This window comes from Neopsephotus bourkii, unplaced genomic scaffold (assembly GCF_033783945.1).
Source record: "Neopsephotus bourkii isolate Nb327-2 ecotype Australia unplaced genomic scaffold, CSIRO-AGI_Nbou_v1 NB_335, whole genome shotgun sequence".
Lineage (NCBI taxonomy): Eukaryota > Metazoa > Chordata > Aves > Psittaciformes > Psittacidae > Neopsephotus > Neopsephotus bourkii.
In genome coordinates this window covers 651,088-667,576 of record NW_026900841.1, presented here as the reverse complement: position 1 = coordinate 667,576, position 16,489 = coordinate 651,088, and the positions used below count along the sequence as shown (strand labels likewise).

The window sequence follows — 16,489 nt, the reverse complement described above, 5'->3', positions numbered from 1 at the left end:
CATTAGAAGGCTTATGGAATGGTATGAAAGCTGGGCTCATGCCCAACTTCTTAATGAACTGATAAGAATCTGTGTTGTAAACTGAACTGAGCTGCTTTTGGGGGAATCAGCAGGTAGTTTTCTCCAGGTGCTTCTAATCCACTGTGAGGAGAGGGGAGCAGGTCCTTTGTGCCAGACCCTCTGAATTGTGCCCTAGCCAGTGCTTTGGGGCTGAGAGGCAGGTTGTGTTCTCCAAGGTGAAAGGCTCATTCCTGCCAGGAGCTTGACATGCTTGTTCTCATTCCAGGGAGTTTAGCTCAGAGTTCACATGCAGGCATCTGGGAAGCATCTTGCCTGAAGCCACTTCCCTTCTCTATTGTGCGCAATTTGCTTTGAGCAGATTTGAACTCCGATTAGAAAAACAAAGTGAAAATCTGGAGCACAGGGAGATGAACCAAGCCAAGCCCAGACACGTTTCTTGCTGGCAGTCGCTGTGACCATTTCAAAGGGATGATTTTGGGTTCTGTTCTGTAAAAGCTGTTCAGTTTTTGGCACGGAGCAGTCCAAAGTTTGCAATAAACACTTGAGTCATGCCTCAAATCCTGGCTGGAACAGAGCAGGAAGTCTGCCTGTGTTCCCTTTGCTCAAGCAGCTGCAGGGGTGCATAGGTGGGAGGCAGATTGAGAAGAGCAGAAGTTCTGGTGTATTCCTGGCTCTGCTGCTGACTTTCTGTGAGTGTGGACATGTATTTAATTCTCCCTGCCTGCTTGCTTGATCCAGACTGCTTCAAGTGAGCAAAGCAAAGATATTTCCTGGGGAATATGAGGCATTTAAGATACCAAGAAAACCTGGCAGAGGCTGCCCAGAGAAGCTGTGGCTGCCCCATCCCTCGCAGTGTTCAAGGCCAGGTTGGACACAGGGGCTTGGAGCAGCCTGCTCTAGTGGAAGGTGTCCCTGCCCGTGGCAGGCAGCTGGAACTGGATGAGCTTTAAGGTCCCTTCCAACCCAAACCATTCTATTGAGTCTATGATCATAATCATAGAATCACAGAATAGTTAGGGTTGGAAAGGACCTTAAGATCATCAAGTTCCAGCCCCCCTGCCATGGGCAGGGACACCTCACACTAAACCATCTCACCCAAGGCTTTGTCTAATGTGGTCTTGAACAGTCAGGGATGGAGCATTCGCAACCTCCCTTGGCAACCCTTTCAAGTGCCTCACCGCCCTAACAGGAAAGAATTTCCTCCTTATATCCAATCTAAACTTCCCTGTTTAACTTTTAACCTGTTACCCCTTGTCCTATCACTACAGTCCCTAACAAAGAGTCCCTCCCCAGCATCCCTATAGGCCCACTTCAGATACTGGAAGGCTGCTATGAGGTCTCCATGCAGCCTTCTCCAGGCAGAACAGCCCCAACTTTCTCAGCCCATCTTCATACAGGAGGTGCTCCAGTCCCCTGATCATTCTCATGGCCCTCCTCTGGACTTGTTCCAACAGTTCCATGTCTTTTTTATGCTGAGGACACCAGAACTGCACACAATACTCCCAAGTGAGGTCTCACAAGAGCAGAGTAGAGGGGCAGGATCACCTCCTTCAACCTGCATCAATCCTTTTGATGCAGCCCAGGATACGGTTGGCTTTCTGGGATGTGAGTGCACACTGAAGCCAGCTCATGTCAAGTTTCTCATGGACCAGCACCCCGAAGTCCTTCTCTGCCCAACCTGTAGCTGTTCGTGGGACTGCTCCAACCCAGGTGTAGGACCTTACACTTGGCATGGTTAAACTTCATGAGGTTGGTATCAGCCCACCTCACAAGCGTGTCAAGGTCCCTCTGGATGGCATTCCTTCCCTCCAGCGTATCAACCGAACCACACAGCTTGGTGTCATCAGCAAACATGCTGAGGGCGCACTCAATCCCACTGTCCATGTCAGCGATGAAGATGTTAAACAAGACCGGTCCCAACCCAGACCCCTGAGGGACACCACTCGTTACTGGTCTCCAGCCGGACATTGAGTCATTGACTACAACTCTTTGTGTGTGGCCATCCAGCCAGTTCTTTATCCACCGAGTGGTCCATCCATCAAATTGATGTCTCTCCAATTTAGAGACAAGGATGTTGTGTGGGACAGTGTCGAACACTTTGCACAAGTCCAGGTAGATGACATCAACTGCTCTACCCCTGTCCATCAGTTCCAGAGCCCCATTATAAAAGGCCACCAAACTGGTCAGGCAGGATTTCCCCTTAGTGAAGCCATGCTGGCTGTAACCAAGCACCTTGTTGTTTTTCATGTGCCTTAGCATGCCTTCCAGGAGAATCTGCTCCAAGATTTTGCCAGGCACAGAGGTGAGACTGACTGGTCTGTAATTCCCCAGGTCATCCAATTTCCCCTTCTTGAAAATGGGGGTTATATTTCCCTTTTTCCAGTCATCGGGAACTTCACCTGACTGCCATGATTTCTCAAATATGATGGCCATTGGCTTGGCAGCTTCATTTGCCAGCTCCTTCAGGACCCATGGATGGATTTCATCAGGACCCATGGACTTGTGCACGTTCAGATTTTTAAGATGGTCTCGAACCAATTCCTCTCCTACAGTGGGCCCAAGGTCTTCATTCTCACAGTCCCTGTGTCTGCCTTCCAAGACTTGGGTGGTGCGGTCAGAGCCTTTGCCAGTGAAGACCGAAGCAAAGAAGTCATTCAGAACCCCAGCCTTCTCCAAATCCTGTGTAGCTAGTTCTCCCGAGAGCTTCCTGAGGGGGCCTACATTCTCCCTAATCTGATTTTTATTTGCTATGTACCTGTAGAATCTCTTCCTGTTATCCTTAACATCCCTAGCCAAGTTTATTTCTAACTGGTCCCTAGCTTCCCAGACAACATCCCTGTACTCTTCCCAAGCTGCCTGTCCTTGCTTCCGCCTTATATAAGCCTCTTTTTTCCTTTGAATTTTCCTCAGCAGCTCCTTATCCATCCAAGGAGGTCTCCTGGCCCTCCTGCTGTACTTCCTTCTAGTTGGGATGCAACACTCCTGAGCTTGTAGCAGGTGATCCTTGAACACCAGTCGTCAGTCTTGAGCCCCCGTGCCCTCTAGGGCTATATCCCATGGAACCTTACTAAGCAGGTTCCTGAAGAGGCCAAAGTCTGCTCTCTTGAAGTCTAGGGCAGTGAGCTTGCTGCACGCTCTTCTCACTGTCCTGAGGATCTCAAATTCAACTATCTTGTGATCGCTGCATCCAAGGCTGCCCTGGATAGTCACATTTCCAGCAAGCCCTTCCCTGTTGGTGAGCACCAGGTCAAGCATGGCACCTCTCCTTCCCGGTTCCTCTATTACTTGCAGAAGGAAGTTGCCTTCCACACAATCGAGGAACCTCCTGGATTGCTTGTGCTGGGCCATACTGTCATTCCAACAGATGTCAGGGTGGTTGAAGTCACCCATGGGAACGAGGGTCTGTGAGCATGAGGCTGTTCCTATCCGCCTATAGAGTGCTTCATCCGCAGGTTCCTCTTGATCAGGCAGTCTGTAATAGATCCCCACAGTAATGTCTCCCATCGCTGTTTTCCCTTTAACCCTGACCCACAAACTCTGTCAACTGCTCACCTGTCCCCAGACAGAGTTCCATACTCTCCAGCCTATCCCTAACATAAACAGCAACTCCCCCTCCCCTCCTGCTGGGTCTGTCTTTTGTAAAGAGTCTGTAACCTTCCATTCTAACACTCCAGCCATAGGAGCCATTCCACCATGTTTCTGCAATGCCTATTATATCATACCCCCATAGACATGCGCTCATCTCTAATTCCTCTTCTTTCCTCCCCATGCTACGGGCGTTTGTGTGGAGGCATCTGAGCCGAGCTCCAAATGAAGCTGGCTCATTGGCTGGAGCAGCTGGAATATCTCTACATTGCTCCGAGCACTTATTATAGGTGCTGGCAACTGACTGGGTGTGTTGGGATGGAATGATGCCCCCCTCCCCCAACACATCTACTTTAAAGCATCCTTGACCAGTCTGGCAAGCCTCCTACCAAAAGACGAGCTCCACCAGCCCCTGCTAGACCTGGCCTACAAACTTGGGTCCCATGTTCAAGACACCCAAACCCCTGACTGTGACACCACCCTTTTAACCATTTATTAACCTGGCTAATCCTCCTAGGTTTTTTTAGGTCCTCCCCTGTATCCTGGAGAATAGATGAAAAGACTATCTGAGCTCCAGAGCCCTTAACCGCCTCTCCCAGGGCTCTGTAGTCCTTCTTTATGGTCCCCAGGCTACTACTATCTATATCCCTAGCACCCACATGTATCACCAGAAGTGGGTAATAGTCCGTGGGGCTTACTAGAGCAGGCATCCTCTGCCACATCCCTGATCCGTGCCCCTGGTAGGCAACACACCTCCCTTGAGACAGGGTCAGGCTGACAGACGAGTGCTTCTGTCCCTTTCAAAGTAGAATCCCCTACTACTACAACCCGCTGCTTTTTCCTGGCAGCACCAGTAGAGATCTTCTTTACCAGTGCATTAGCCGGCTGTTTCTGGTGCAAGTGCATTTCCTTATGAGCCCCCTGCAGGACAGCAAAGCTGTTCTGCGTGGGGACAACAGATTTAGGAGGAAGTCCCTTGCTTTTAATTGTCCTTTTCCTCCTTTTTTTGTTGGTTTTATTTATCACCAATTCCCAGCTTCCTGGGTTAATGACCTCCTTTTTTCCTCCATGAGCTATGATGGACACTTGAGGCCCCTGCACAGTCTGGGCCTGGAGCAAGCATCCCTGCTTCTTCCCAGCTTCCCTGACATCTTGCAGCCTATTAATAGCATCCTGCAGCTCAGCCACCTGCTGCAGGAGGACCTCCACCAGGGAGCACAGAGTGCAACCCTGCCCATTGCGCACCTGGTTTTCCTTTCCACACACTGGTTTTCCTTTTAATGCTGTCATTCCATGTCCTGTATGTATGTGTGTGCCCCTCACTCTCCTTGTGTCAGAGGCACTGGGTACTGCCTAGGAATTCTGTGTGCCCTTGCTCTGGCTGAAGAGAGCAGTCTCCTCTCTTTTCTGGTGTCTAAAGTGGCTTATTTCCAAGTGGCTGGATTAGTCAGGACAGGGTAGAGAGGATCCTACTTTTGGGGCTCAGATGAAGACAGTCCAGAGTAGAAACAGTCCATTGCTTAAGGCTTGCCTGTTGGATGTGTTACCCCAAGCCCTGGCCCTGACTGCTTTCTGTGCTGTTGCTTCCCATGGATTGTCAATGTTTTTAGTCTTCCCTGGTTTTATTAGTTTATACTTCAAAAGTTGGATTTCAGACACTTTCCTCCACTGTTGTTCTATTGCTGATGTATTTTCTGCCATGCTGTTCTGACTGTAGCTGGTGCATAGATGCTATGAGGTTCTCTCAGAAGCTTTTAGCTCATTCTTTATCTGCATCATGTAGAGTGTTGGCTAAAATAGATTGGTAATAAGCACCTGGTGAATTCTGTGCTCCTGCTCATAATATACCCTTTGTTTGCTGTCCTTGGTGCACTGTTAATGAAACTTAATGGACACTGATCTTCCAGGTGAGCTTTCTGTAGAAGATGCTAGCAAACCTAGGATGCAGGTCTGAAAGCAAGGGCTTCAGCTGCTGCTCTGTAAGGTCAGGGTGGGAGCTGCTGTTTCCAAACTGCTGAGAGATTCCCTGAAGGGGGGATCCAGTTGATGCTGGTAGGAAGTCCCTGCTGACAGCTGGGCTGAAGAGCTGTGAGCCTTCCCCTCGCACAGCTCTTTGTAAGAACAGGCTGTGCTAGTCCAGAAGGGCTCCTCATGAGGTACCTTGGGCTCCTGCTAGTTGAGTGAATGACTTCTCCCTTTGATATCTGCAATGATTAAAGGCAGCTCTGCTTAGTATGTGTTTTCCATAGGAAAGGGCATGTCTCTTCTCAAGGAGGGGATAGTTCTGCTCCTTCAGTTGATGTTTTTTGAAGAGCTGGCTGCTGACAGGGTCTGGTTTGCACTGTTACTGTGTGGCACCTTGATCCCAGCATGTCCCGTGCTGGCAGAGCAATAGCTCCCAAAGGGGGGAAGTAAAAGGAGAGCAGGAGCCATTCTCCACCTTTTCAGTCAGTACCACATATTTTCTTTCATTTTTTCTTCCCCTTCAGCCACCAAGGGCCTCTTCCCTGCAGTACAGAGTCCTGACTCTGGTTGCTCCTGTACTCTGGCTGGAGCTCTGAGCTAGCTGAGAGGACAAACCATGTGGAGATGTGCCTCTGTGGAAAAAGGGTTTAAATGCCACTGGGCTTGGCATAGCTGTGAGCACCTGGACTGGGAGCCCAGGACATCTGAAAGCTCCCTGTTAACAGCAGCAGCTGCCCCAGCCTTGAAAGTGGCTTTGGTTGGACACCATCAGTTGCTCTGAGCACTCAAGGTGACCATTGATATAAATGGTGTTTTTAAGGCCTAGCTGCTGTTCTGTTGCCACTTTGTGCTGCATCTTGGGTGAAGCATGGGAACCTTCAGAAGCTTTGGTTCCTTTTGGTTGTTTCTAAAAGGGAAGGTGTGTGGTTGGTACCTTGGATCTCACCTTTCCACTGCCCCGGTGCTGTGCTCTGCTGGTGGGTTTCAAATCCCAGTCTGGTTTCAGTTGGGAGGGACCTTAAAGCTCATCCAGTTCCAAGCCTTCGCCACTGCCCGGGACACCTTCCACTAGACCAGGTTGCTTCAAGCCCCTGTGTCCAACCTGGCCTTGAACACTGCCAGGGATGGGGCAGCCACAGCTTCTCTGGGCACCCTGTGAATGTAACTTACAGTAAAATGTAACTGAAAATAGATGGTTTACCTGGCTGACCCAACACCCAGCCCTGGTACATGTTAAACAGATGCTCCCAGAGATGCAAAACCTCATGATTTAAGGCCCAAACAAACCTTTAGAGGGACCTGAGGCAAGTGCAGTGTTTAAATACATTTATCTCATAATGCTCACTGCAGGGAGAAGAGTGCTGCTGTCACAAGTGATGTGACATGAGATGTACTGTGTGTATAGAAATGTGCTTTAACAGGAAAGTATTCTGTGTGTCTGTCTACGCCAGTTTTAGTTCTCATGCATTTTTAACACTCATTTGGCTCTTGAATGCTGGTGGGACAGAACTGATTTCTGCTGCATTCACCATTTGCAAATGTTTTGGTTGCTCTATAGGTAGCAACCTCTGAAAATATCTGCCATGTGTGTTAAGAAGCCAGATTCTATTTTCATGCTATACTTTATTCAACCCAGAGAAATCCATTGACTTGAGCAATACAGTACTTGTGTAGCTGAGAGAGGGATGTGGTCTGAGGGATCATGACAGAACCTTTCTTGTCCTGTCCTTGCAGATGCTGTACAGGTTTTGCAGGTTGGCAGCACAAGCGCACGGGACTTATGGCAAACTTTGTTCAGTAAAATCAAGACTGGCTTCGGTTTAAAAAAAGCTTTTGAGGAGAATTCCAATACCCCCCTCCCCACCCCATGAGGCAGCAGCACAGCAGACTTGAAAGCCAGCATAGACCCAGGCACTCTCTGTTCCCCTCTTATTTTCTGCAGAGGTAAGGGCAGGATGAAGGATTTGTAGGCTGCTGTGGCAGCAGTGCCCAAGGGCATGCTCACTGTTCCAACAGCCTCAGTTCTGGATTTGGGCATTTGAATTCCTTGTGGTCAAATGGAGATGGAATAGCTGAGAGCTGAAGGAAGGCAAACCCTTTAGGTGGTCATGGGGAAGAGATGCTTCATTGTAAACAGGGGTGAACTGTAGCCTCCTCTGGGGCAAGGCATGGAGCAGGGTCTCAAGAGACCCAGGATCAATTTGGACCTGGGTGGGAGTCGTTGGGCCCACAGACAGTGAGTCTTTGAACATTTCTGATTTCACAGGTGTGGATGGCCTCGTTCATTTCGGCTACTCAACCTCACCGAAAGCATATCTGATGATAGATATTTAAGTGTCTAGCTGGACTGAAGGCCATTGCTACCTCTGTTCCTGTTCAAAGCAGGGAATACTTCCTTTTCCCTTTCCCTTCCTCACCTATTCCCACAAAGCAAGCAAGCCCCTGCCTCCAGCAGCATGGCATATATACATACATACATACAGTGGCTCTACTGGGGCAAGGGGGTGCAGCTGGAAGTCTGCAATTAGCAAACTGCTCTACAAGTATTCTCTTGAGGTTTACTCCATGCTTCACTGAGATGTTTGTTCCATCTTGTTTCAAGGCAATGTTACTCCAGCTCAGAATAATAATCTTCATCCTAGATTCCATGGTAGTAGCAAAGAGAAGCGCTTAAATTGCATGCCTGGTTTGTAAATCTGTTTTATTAAAAGAGTTGTTTTTTATTCTTTTCCACAGTAGTAAAGCTTTGGCACTTACAGTATAAAAATAATCACTGATCATAATTACACCAAATTCCTCTTTGTCAACTGCATACTAAGTGTCTTCAATACATTTCATTCCCATATAAAAACACTTGAAAGTCAGGGGAACAAAACTGATAAATAACAGTATGAGATACAAAGATACAGCTAGAAAAATACTAGGATCATGGAGAAAGAATGAGGACTGTGCATATTTTAAATATCACAGTGACTGGATTTGCTGTTCCTATCTTACTGCTGGCTGCACGCTTATGTGTAAGCAGAAGTGTTTGATGGACTTTCCTATCTCTAAACTTCAGTGATGTTGTACTCAAATGTTCTTTGCATAGCACGGGAACCTTGAATTTCTACACCCTCCCCTTTCCCTCAATCTTTTGTTCCTCCCCCCAAATTTGTGATTTAGCACCCCCCCCCCCCCCCCCCGCTTTTATTTCCTTTAAATTTGTAAATACTGACTGGTATTCAACACTTTGAGCAAAACCAAGACAATCGCTATCAATCATGAGAAAAGTCTGAAACACTCCAAGAGTGGCGCTTGGAGAAGCTGTGAGTTGAGCTTAAGCTGGGACAATGGCTCCGGAGCATTTGGCCATTCTCCAAAGCTGCAGTTTTGCTTTAGCATCACTCCAGTTTGGTGGTAATCCTGGCAGACAGGGATTTAGACTTTGGTTTGTCTGTTGCCATTGCTGCAAGAGGTCTTGCTGGATGTTACTTTCCCCGTGGATGTTGTGTGTCTGCCTGTACATCTAAGGGCATGAAACACTCAATGGGGCAGTTGACGTTCTGTCAGGAGGGAAGGAAATCAGTTAGTGCTCTGTCCTGTAAGGACGGACACTTCCATGCTGCGGTTTGGGCTGAGGATTGCTGCCAGCACTTAGGCTTCCTCAGCACAAAGCACACAAGCTGGTTTAGAGCAGTGAGTGAAGACTAGGAAATCACTACATGCACCACCACCTCAGCCAGAGCATGCAGGAATGCCCCAGAACTAACCAAGAAATCCTACTGATGTGAGTGTGGCACCCAACACCACATGTGGAAGGGTAAGCTCAGTGACAGTTTCCTGGATCAGTGGCTGGACCATGCACTTGTGACCAAGCAGAGCACTACACACTACTCTCACCCTCAAGCCCTGTACACACCCCGCACAGAGAAGGAAACTACTCACAGTGTTTGTGGCCTGGTGGTATCTCTGTGTAAACTGTGTGTAGGTGTGCCCAGCAGAGCCTTCGGGGGCCACCTCCACGCTGGGTCTGCGGCAGTTGTCACAACGCCAGCCCTGGGGAACCACAACACGTGTGCACTGGTCAGACCATGCTGAGGCAGGCAGCCAAGGAGCTGCCAGCAGTCACACCAACACCACAGAGGCTGCTCCCATTTTACCTTGCACAGGCCCTAATGCAAGATTTAAGATCTCCTGCTAGTCATTTTTTCTCTTATAGAGGCCTGTTTTGGCCAGGCATCAGGCACCATCTGACCTGAAACCCACCAGTCTTAGGAATGCCCTCAGTACAGCCTCCTCTCTTCACCCTCTGTGTTCAGCATGCCACATCCCTCCTGCTTACCTGCTGTCCTCCATAACAAGTGCAGGAACAGATGGCCCCAAAGTACTCCTTCTGCCACTGCTCTCCAACTTGGTACATCTTCCCATCATCGTAGCACGTGGTCTCATCTGTGGAGGAATGGGCAGAGCTCAGCTGCATGGCCTGGCCTTGGCTCCAAGCAGTCTCAGAGAGGTTGGTGCTGAGAACAGGAGCCTCTGGCTCCTGTCTGAACAGATGCTCACTGACTGGCAGGGAGAACATCAGTCATTTTTATAGCTCTCCAGACACCTCAAACTAGAGCATGAGGGTATCTGCCTGACAAGAGCAATACAGTTTAATTCAGAGTGTGAAGTCAGAGGACATTCAGGTGACAAGCCCTGCAGGAAAGTCTGGTGTTACTCATTAGGGTAATCTACACCCCTTGGTGCAGTGACATGTCCCTCTTGTGTAGCTCCAGGGCCACAGGCAGCCAGATGCTGAGTGTGCTGTGATCCTAGCTAACAACAGAGAGTTTTCTTCTTGTCAAGCTTGGGAGTGTGACTTTTACACCTTCAGCCCTTGTGAGAACAGATTCAATCTGTCACAGATTCAGCCTCCAAAACCTGGATCAGACACCCTGATACTCTGCTTGCACCCATGGCAGGACCAAAAGTTAATGGGAAGGGTCCTGAGATGCTGAGATTTCCTGAATGGGAGCTCAGATTATCAGAAGGGGACTCACGAGGTTCACACTTGAATTCTCCTTTCCCATTTCCAAGGCAAGTGCAGCTCATCATCTGCCCATTCTCTCCCTGCCGGTCCCACTTCTCCCCAATCTTGTAGTTCACACCATTATCGTGGCACCACTCTGAAGAAGGCAGAGGAACAAGAGAAGCAGGAGTTATCTCACACATTGAGGTAACCCAGCAGCAGAACACCTTGGCGGTGTCTCAGCAACCAACAGAGAGTAAGGAGAAAGGATCTTTTCAGCTTGTCCAAGTCCCAAGGATGAAGTGAGTTCCTGGTGGAAATGGGTTCAGCTGCAGCTTTCAACTGCTGAAGACTGTTACAGCTCTAGGAAATGGCTGGAGGCTCTTAGGAAAAGAGTAAGTAGGATGTGACAAAATCTGGGGACAGGGAAAGGAGTGCTGGATAACAGGAGAGGAAGAGAAAGAAAAGGGAATTGAATAGACATGGAGAAAGAAGGGGGAGAGAAACATTTCAAATGCTCTTTTTGTGCAAGTACCTGGTAAAACTGTATCACAGAGACTGCAAAACAGTGGGTAAACCATGTGTATCAAACAATGAATTATAAACATGAATCCTGTAAAACAAAAGTCTTCCCTGCAGTCACTCTGAGGCCATGCAAACTGCAGAAATACCCTCTATGCTGAGCTTACTCTACAGTTTAAATTAGCTGGATATGTGTTGTGTTAAACCACTCAATCACAGGCTTTTCTTCCATCTTCTTCCACAAAATTTGAGATTATTCCAGGTAAAACCCAGTCCTGCAACAATAAATCTTAGTTCCCCAGCTGAGGTGGTGCCTGCAGAGCTTAGCAGAGCTTCAAAGAGCTGCTGAGAAAATCACCATATCATCAGGATTGGAAGGGACCTCTGGAGATCATCTGGTCCAACCCTCCTGCCGTGGCAGGGACACAGCTGGTTCCACAAGTTGCTTTTGCTTTGCAAAACAGCCTGGGGACTTTCTGTAATACCCACTGAAATCCACACAAGTTCTGTCTGGCCCATGACAACCATGTTTATATTTAAGACATGCAGATTCAACCATAATCTAATATTCAAAGCCATCTTCTTAACCGGCACTTAGGCCTCTTGCCTATCTGACTGTTACCCATTACCTAGATATGACTGGCAAGGGTAGGGAAAATAAAACATTTCCCTTTGGTGAACAAGTCATTATGTATCAATACAGCATTGCTCATTGCTGAGGCAGTGAGTGGCACTACTAGCTAAGCTGCACAGCTCAGGAGCAACCCCAGTTTTCCATCACTTCTCGTGATGCAAAATGCTGCTTTGGTTTCAAAACTTCAGAGCTCGCACCCATCTGCATCATGTTTGGATCAGGCTGGCTCCATCAAACATGTCATTAGTGCTCAGGGAGCTTGGAGACAGGGATGGTCAAAAGCAAGCTACTCACTAGAAGAGTCGCATCTGAAATGGCCACTGCCGAAGCCTAAACACTGGCACCAGAGCTTAAAGCCAGTTTCAGATAACCGCTCCCATTCTTCGCCAATGGAGTAGAAGGAGCCAGTGTAAGTATCAAAGCAGGTGTCGTCAGCTGGCTGGTTTAGTCCTTCAGACACTGGAACAGAAAGAGAGGAAACAGGCATCACACACAGCAATAGGAACTACTGAAAGACAGAATGATTTTCAATGAATACGTGTGGCTTTTTTTCCCTTATAATATCCTGGCTGTAATGGAGCTCCCCCATGGGCATATTGACAATTCTGTCAGCAGTCCAGACTCCCTGTGATTTATTTTTTATTTGCATGTGTCAGAGAGATTGAGTGATAAAAAAGCTGACATGGAGGCTATTTTCATTTTGATTTGCCAACTTTTAAGCAAGTGTGAGTTTCTGCATTTGCTGCTGGAGAGCAACAACCCGACTTAGCCTGCTTTTGAGAGAAGTGTGCTGTGAGATGCTGGGAACAGCAGGAGCTTGGGAGCTGCACGTGCACATTTTTGAGGCACTTCAGATTCTAGCTCATGGCAGGGGGATGGGAGGAGGAGATCAAACCAAGGTGGAAATCAGGACGGACTGATTTACACCTTAGGTATGTGCCTTCATTGAAATGTGGGTTTTTCACACCAACAGCTCAGTGTGTGATGATCAAGTTTGAAGCTCATGTTTCAGTCTGTGACAGACATAAGGCAACTGAGGCGCTGGAAGGGGAGAAACAGCCTGATTTCCCGGGGAGGCTGCGTGGAGCAGCATAATGGATGGACAAATAAATCCTTAACTCTTTATTTCCTCTTCTTCCATCCTGTCCTCTTCTTCCTTTTTGACCTCAAAATACACACAGGAGCATCTGGAGGGAGAGCCAGTTGTTGACCAGACCAGACCAGATCAGGCTAGACTTCTGTGCTGCTAAAGGCAAAGCCTAGGTCCCACAGGGTGTGTGTGGGCTCTGGCCTTTCCATCTGCGGCAAGTGCTGTCTCAGACCCCAAGTACTTTGTGGTTGGTCACATGGCTTCCAAGTGCTGCCTGTCTGTGCATGATCAGCATCTCAGCAGGCAGCCTGCCCTGCTGCCAGACCTTCCCAATGGGCTGGTGGTGCTGCTGGATAGCTAACACAGCAGCAGTGGCAAGTGACTGACAGAGCAGTTAAGCTGGCCACCAGCACCTTCCTGTAAGCATGATGTGGTATTTGGACAGCAGACCTTTGCTACTGGACAGGAATGTGCAACACCAGCATGATCCCTGACCTCCCCTGCAAGCAGCAAACACCAGATCTCTTGCTTTCTCCTTGGCACTGATCCTAGAGGAGGTGCACATGGTACCTCAAAACACATTTTTCATGATTAGACAGCAGATCAGAATAGCTCTAGTCATACAGTCAGTGGGCCAGTTATCCAGAATCAGTGGAACCCACAAATCATTTGTCCTGATGTCCTGCTATGACCTCTCCTTTGTCAGGAGAAGCTTCCTTTCTGAACTGCTCCTAAGCCTGGGCAACAGGTAGGTTGCTTTGAGTAAGGGAAATGAAGCAAGGACAGCACAGGTTCACTGGGACTCCATAAGGCTTTTACTTACCAGTATTGCCAACTGTGACCATCTCCTCCAGCACCTTTTGTCTCCGGTGATCTTTCAGGGCTTCCACTATGATGTTGTAGGTGGCCCCTCTTGTAAGACCAGTGAGCGTAGCACTAGAGGAAGTGCCTGGAACCCTGAACTGCAACAAGAGGCAATGCCAAGTCACCAGAAAGAATGATTACTCCCTAGGTAAGTAGTAAAGACATAGGTGTTTAGGTTGACTTCTATGCTCTGCATATGATGGAGCCCATGAGGTATATGTTATTACCACCATTTAAGGGAAACAGAAACCAAGGGAGACAAAAGAGAGGGGCTAAAAGTCTTCAGGGAAGCAGCATCTGTCTTTGAAACCCCCGACCACCTCCCTGACTGTCCTTTCCCTGGTGGGATGCTGACAGCATTCCAAGGGTTTTCTGGTTTAGCAGTTTTATTCTGTAGCCTTCACCATGGAGAGGAGAGAGGCATTTACCCTGCCTTGTTTCAGTTACGTGTTAAAAAGACTTTTGAAGCTAACTCTCACTGCCATTCCCTTAACACAGCAAAGGGACTGCACTCCCAAGAGATGCCTGGTACCACAGGTGAGGCCAACACCATTCCTATGCCAGGAGAGTTCAGTTACCTGCAGAGTATCCTCGTCCTGGCTGACTGGCTGACATGAGATGATGTATTCAGAACTCTCCAGCAACGGCCTCCAAGAGATGGTTGTTTGAGAAAGAGCTTCTTGTCCTGTGGTGTCATTGCGCCGGGGCCCACGGGACTGGGGGTATGAAGGTTCAACTATGATGGGCACTTGGTACCCAGGGATTTCAATTGCTTCATCTACATTTGGTGGTTGTCGCCTTGACCCCGGCCTAAGGGGTGTTGCTGTAGTGGGTACAGGCCGTCTGTAGCCGTGCTCTTCAAAGAAGACTTGTTGGCCCTGGTGTCCTATTGTCTGTGGGTGCCCAGAGGTGCCTGGGAGTTGGATACCATTTCCATTGTCATACCTATTGTTGGTGAGGTAGGGGGTGCCCTCATCAATGGAAGGTACATCCAGAATGTCAGGTTGGTTGGGGTGAGGTTTGGTAATCAACGTCGGAAGCTCATCTAGCAAGAAAGGAGGTGAGAAGCCATAAAGCAAAGCATTAAAAATGGTAAATTAAACAGCTAGAGTGGAGGCTATACACTGCTCCAAGCATCAGAGATTAGCAATTGTCCCAAAATGCAACACACTTTGTGTGACATCGCTGTGATTGTGAAGGAAATTTCTATCTCTAGGTATATTTATATACATGTATATCCTTAATACATAGGCATAGGAAATGTGTTGGTACAAAGTTTTTATACAGCTGAGCAACAGTTTTGAACACTGCTACCCAAAGAAGCCAGCACTGCTCAAATTAAGAAGAAATGATTACAAGAGATATCCAGAGGTTACCTGTTCAAGGTGTGTAGTAAGAAACTACACTTGCATTGCAGAGGTTTTACAGTAAGTAAGAGAAGTGCAATGGGGAACAAATTAAAGTACCCTGCCCTTGAGGCCACCATGTGCTGCATACTAATGTGAGTGTTTGTTAATCCTAATTCAATTATCAGTTAGTTAACCAGGCAGGAATCAAGCACCAAGCATATTGTTTTGTTCTTGGGGTTCAAACACAGCTAAATGTGATTAATGTAACTTCAGAATCTTACCTCCTGCATTCTAGAAAGGAAAACCTCCCTATAAAGCCTATTTGACTCATAAAAAATGTGTGGATGAATGGTGTGAACAGCATATTTTAGATAACATTATTATTTCAGCCCTGAGATTACATTCTGCAAGTGGAAGACATCATCTCCTGTTGGCACACAGCATTTCAGAGCTTCGTTTTACCTGTTCTTTTCCTGCCAATCAGTGGTTCACTCTTTTGATTGTTCTTCACAGCAATGATGTAAATGATGTATTCAGTTCCTGGTTCCAAACCTAGGGAAGGAGGAAGGACATAAAGCAACCTGAAATTTAAGAGCTGCTTTTCTTTTAGGATTTTATGTGGGACCTAGGGTAGAAAGGGACGTGGGTATGGCTACAGTATGGGTATTTTGGATCTGAGGTTTTCAGGAGATTACAAAGAGTCCAACCTCCTGCTCCTAGAAGCAAGTTTCAAATCTGACCATGTCAGCTGGGATCATGGATGCTGCAGACACAAAGCATAATGAATCTTCACGACATGTGACTGATGGGGTGCCAGGGTCAAGGGCTTTTTCCTTGAATGGATGATAGCTGTGGTGACAGTGGGAAGAAACACCTGTGAATTGTTCTAACCTGATGGTTGATCTGCTCAGTTAAGTTTATCATGTAAGTAAGACAAGTATCCTTATAAAACCACTGTCTGTCATTAGAAACCACAATGAAGGGGCAAAACTTTGTCTTTCTCTTAGGTGACCATCAACACATTTTATGATTAGGCTTTCCCCTTCTCCCTTCAAATTTAAGCATTTCAGATGAAGAGCTCCCACGCAAGACAGAGACAGGTACCAGTAATAGTAGCCTCAGTAGTGCCAGGCCGAGGGCGAGGCAGAACCTCTTTGGCTGGTGAGCCAGGTTTCTCATATCTGATGATGTAGCCTGTGATCTTGGCTCTTGGAGGCTGCCAGGTAGCCAGGAGGGAGTTGCTTGTGGTTGTAAGGAAGCGCAGGTTAGAAGGAGCATCAATAGCTAGGTGAAAACAAAAGGCCACAAGTCAAACACAGTAAAGGCAAGCATATTCTTCACCTAAACTTCATCTTCTTGACACCCTTCTCAAACTTGGAAGTAAAACCTATTGCTGCAAGTCACAGTAAGTATTATATGGGGTCAGATATAGAAAACCGACTGAACATATGTGATTACAATGTGCT

The 16,489-nt window shown here is 47.7% G+C and overlaps 1 protein-coding gene across 4 annotated transcripts in view; it reads right to left on the bottom strand.

Annotated features, from left to right (window-relative positions):
* Positions 1 to 7,174: 7,174 nt before the first annotated feature.
* FN1 (fibronectin 1) overlaps positions 7,175 to 16,489 on the bottom strand; it is a 54,674-nt gene continuing 45,359 nt past the window's right edge. For 3 of the 4 annotated variants that reach the window (XM_061348049.1, XM_061348045.1, XM_061348048.1), the window contains 9 exons: positions 16,128 to 16,307; positions 15,486 to 15,575; positions 14,253 to 14,719; positions 13,634 to 13,772; positions 12,015 to 12,179; positions 10,596 to 10,721; positions 9,896 to 10,002; positions 9,499 to 9,609; positions 8,254 to 9,116 (listed from right to left, as the gene is read on the bottom strand). In XM_061348049.1, coding sequence (XP_061204033.1) covers positions 9,042 to 9,116; positions 9,499 to 9,609; positions 9,896 to 10,002; positions 10,596 to 10,721; positions 12,015 to 12,179; positions 13,634 to 13,772; positions 14,253 to 14,719; positions 15,486 to 15,575; positions 16,128 to 16,307 — 1,460 coding nt within the window. In that variant the 3' untranslated portion in view covers positions 8,254 to 9,041. Of the gene's footprint in view, positions 8,210 to 8,253; positions 9,117 to 9,498; positions 9,610 to 9,895; positions 10,003 to 10,595; positions 10,722 to 12,014; positions 12,180 to 13,633; positions 13,773 to 14,252; positions 14,720 to 15,485; positions 15,576 to 16,127; positions 16,308 to 16,489 lie in introns of those variants that run through there. The other variant, XM_061348047.1, reaches the window with a different exon arrangement.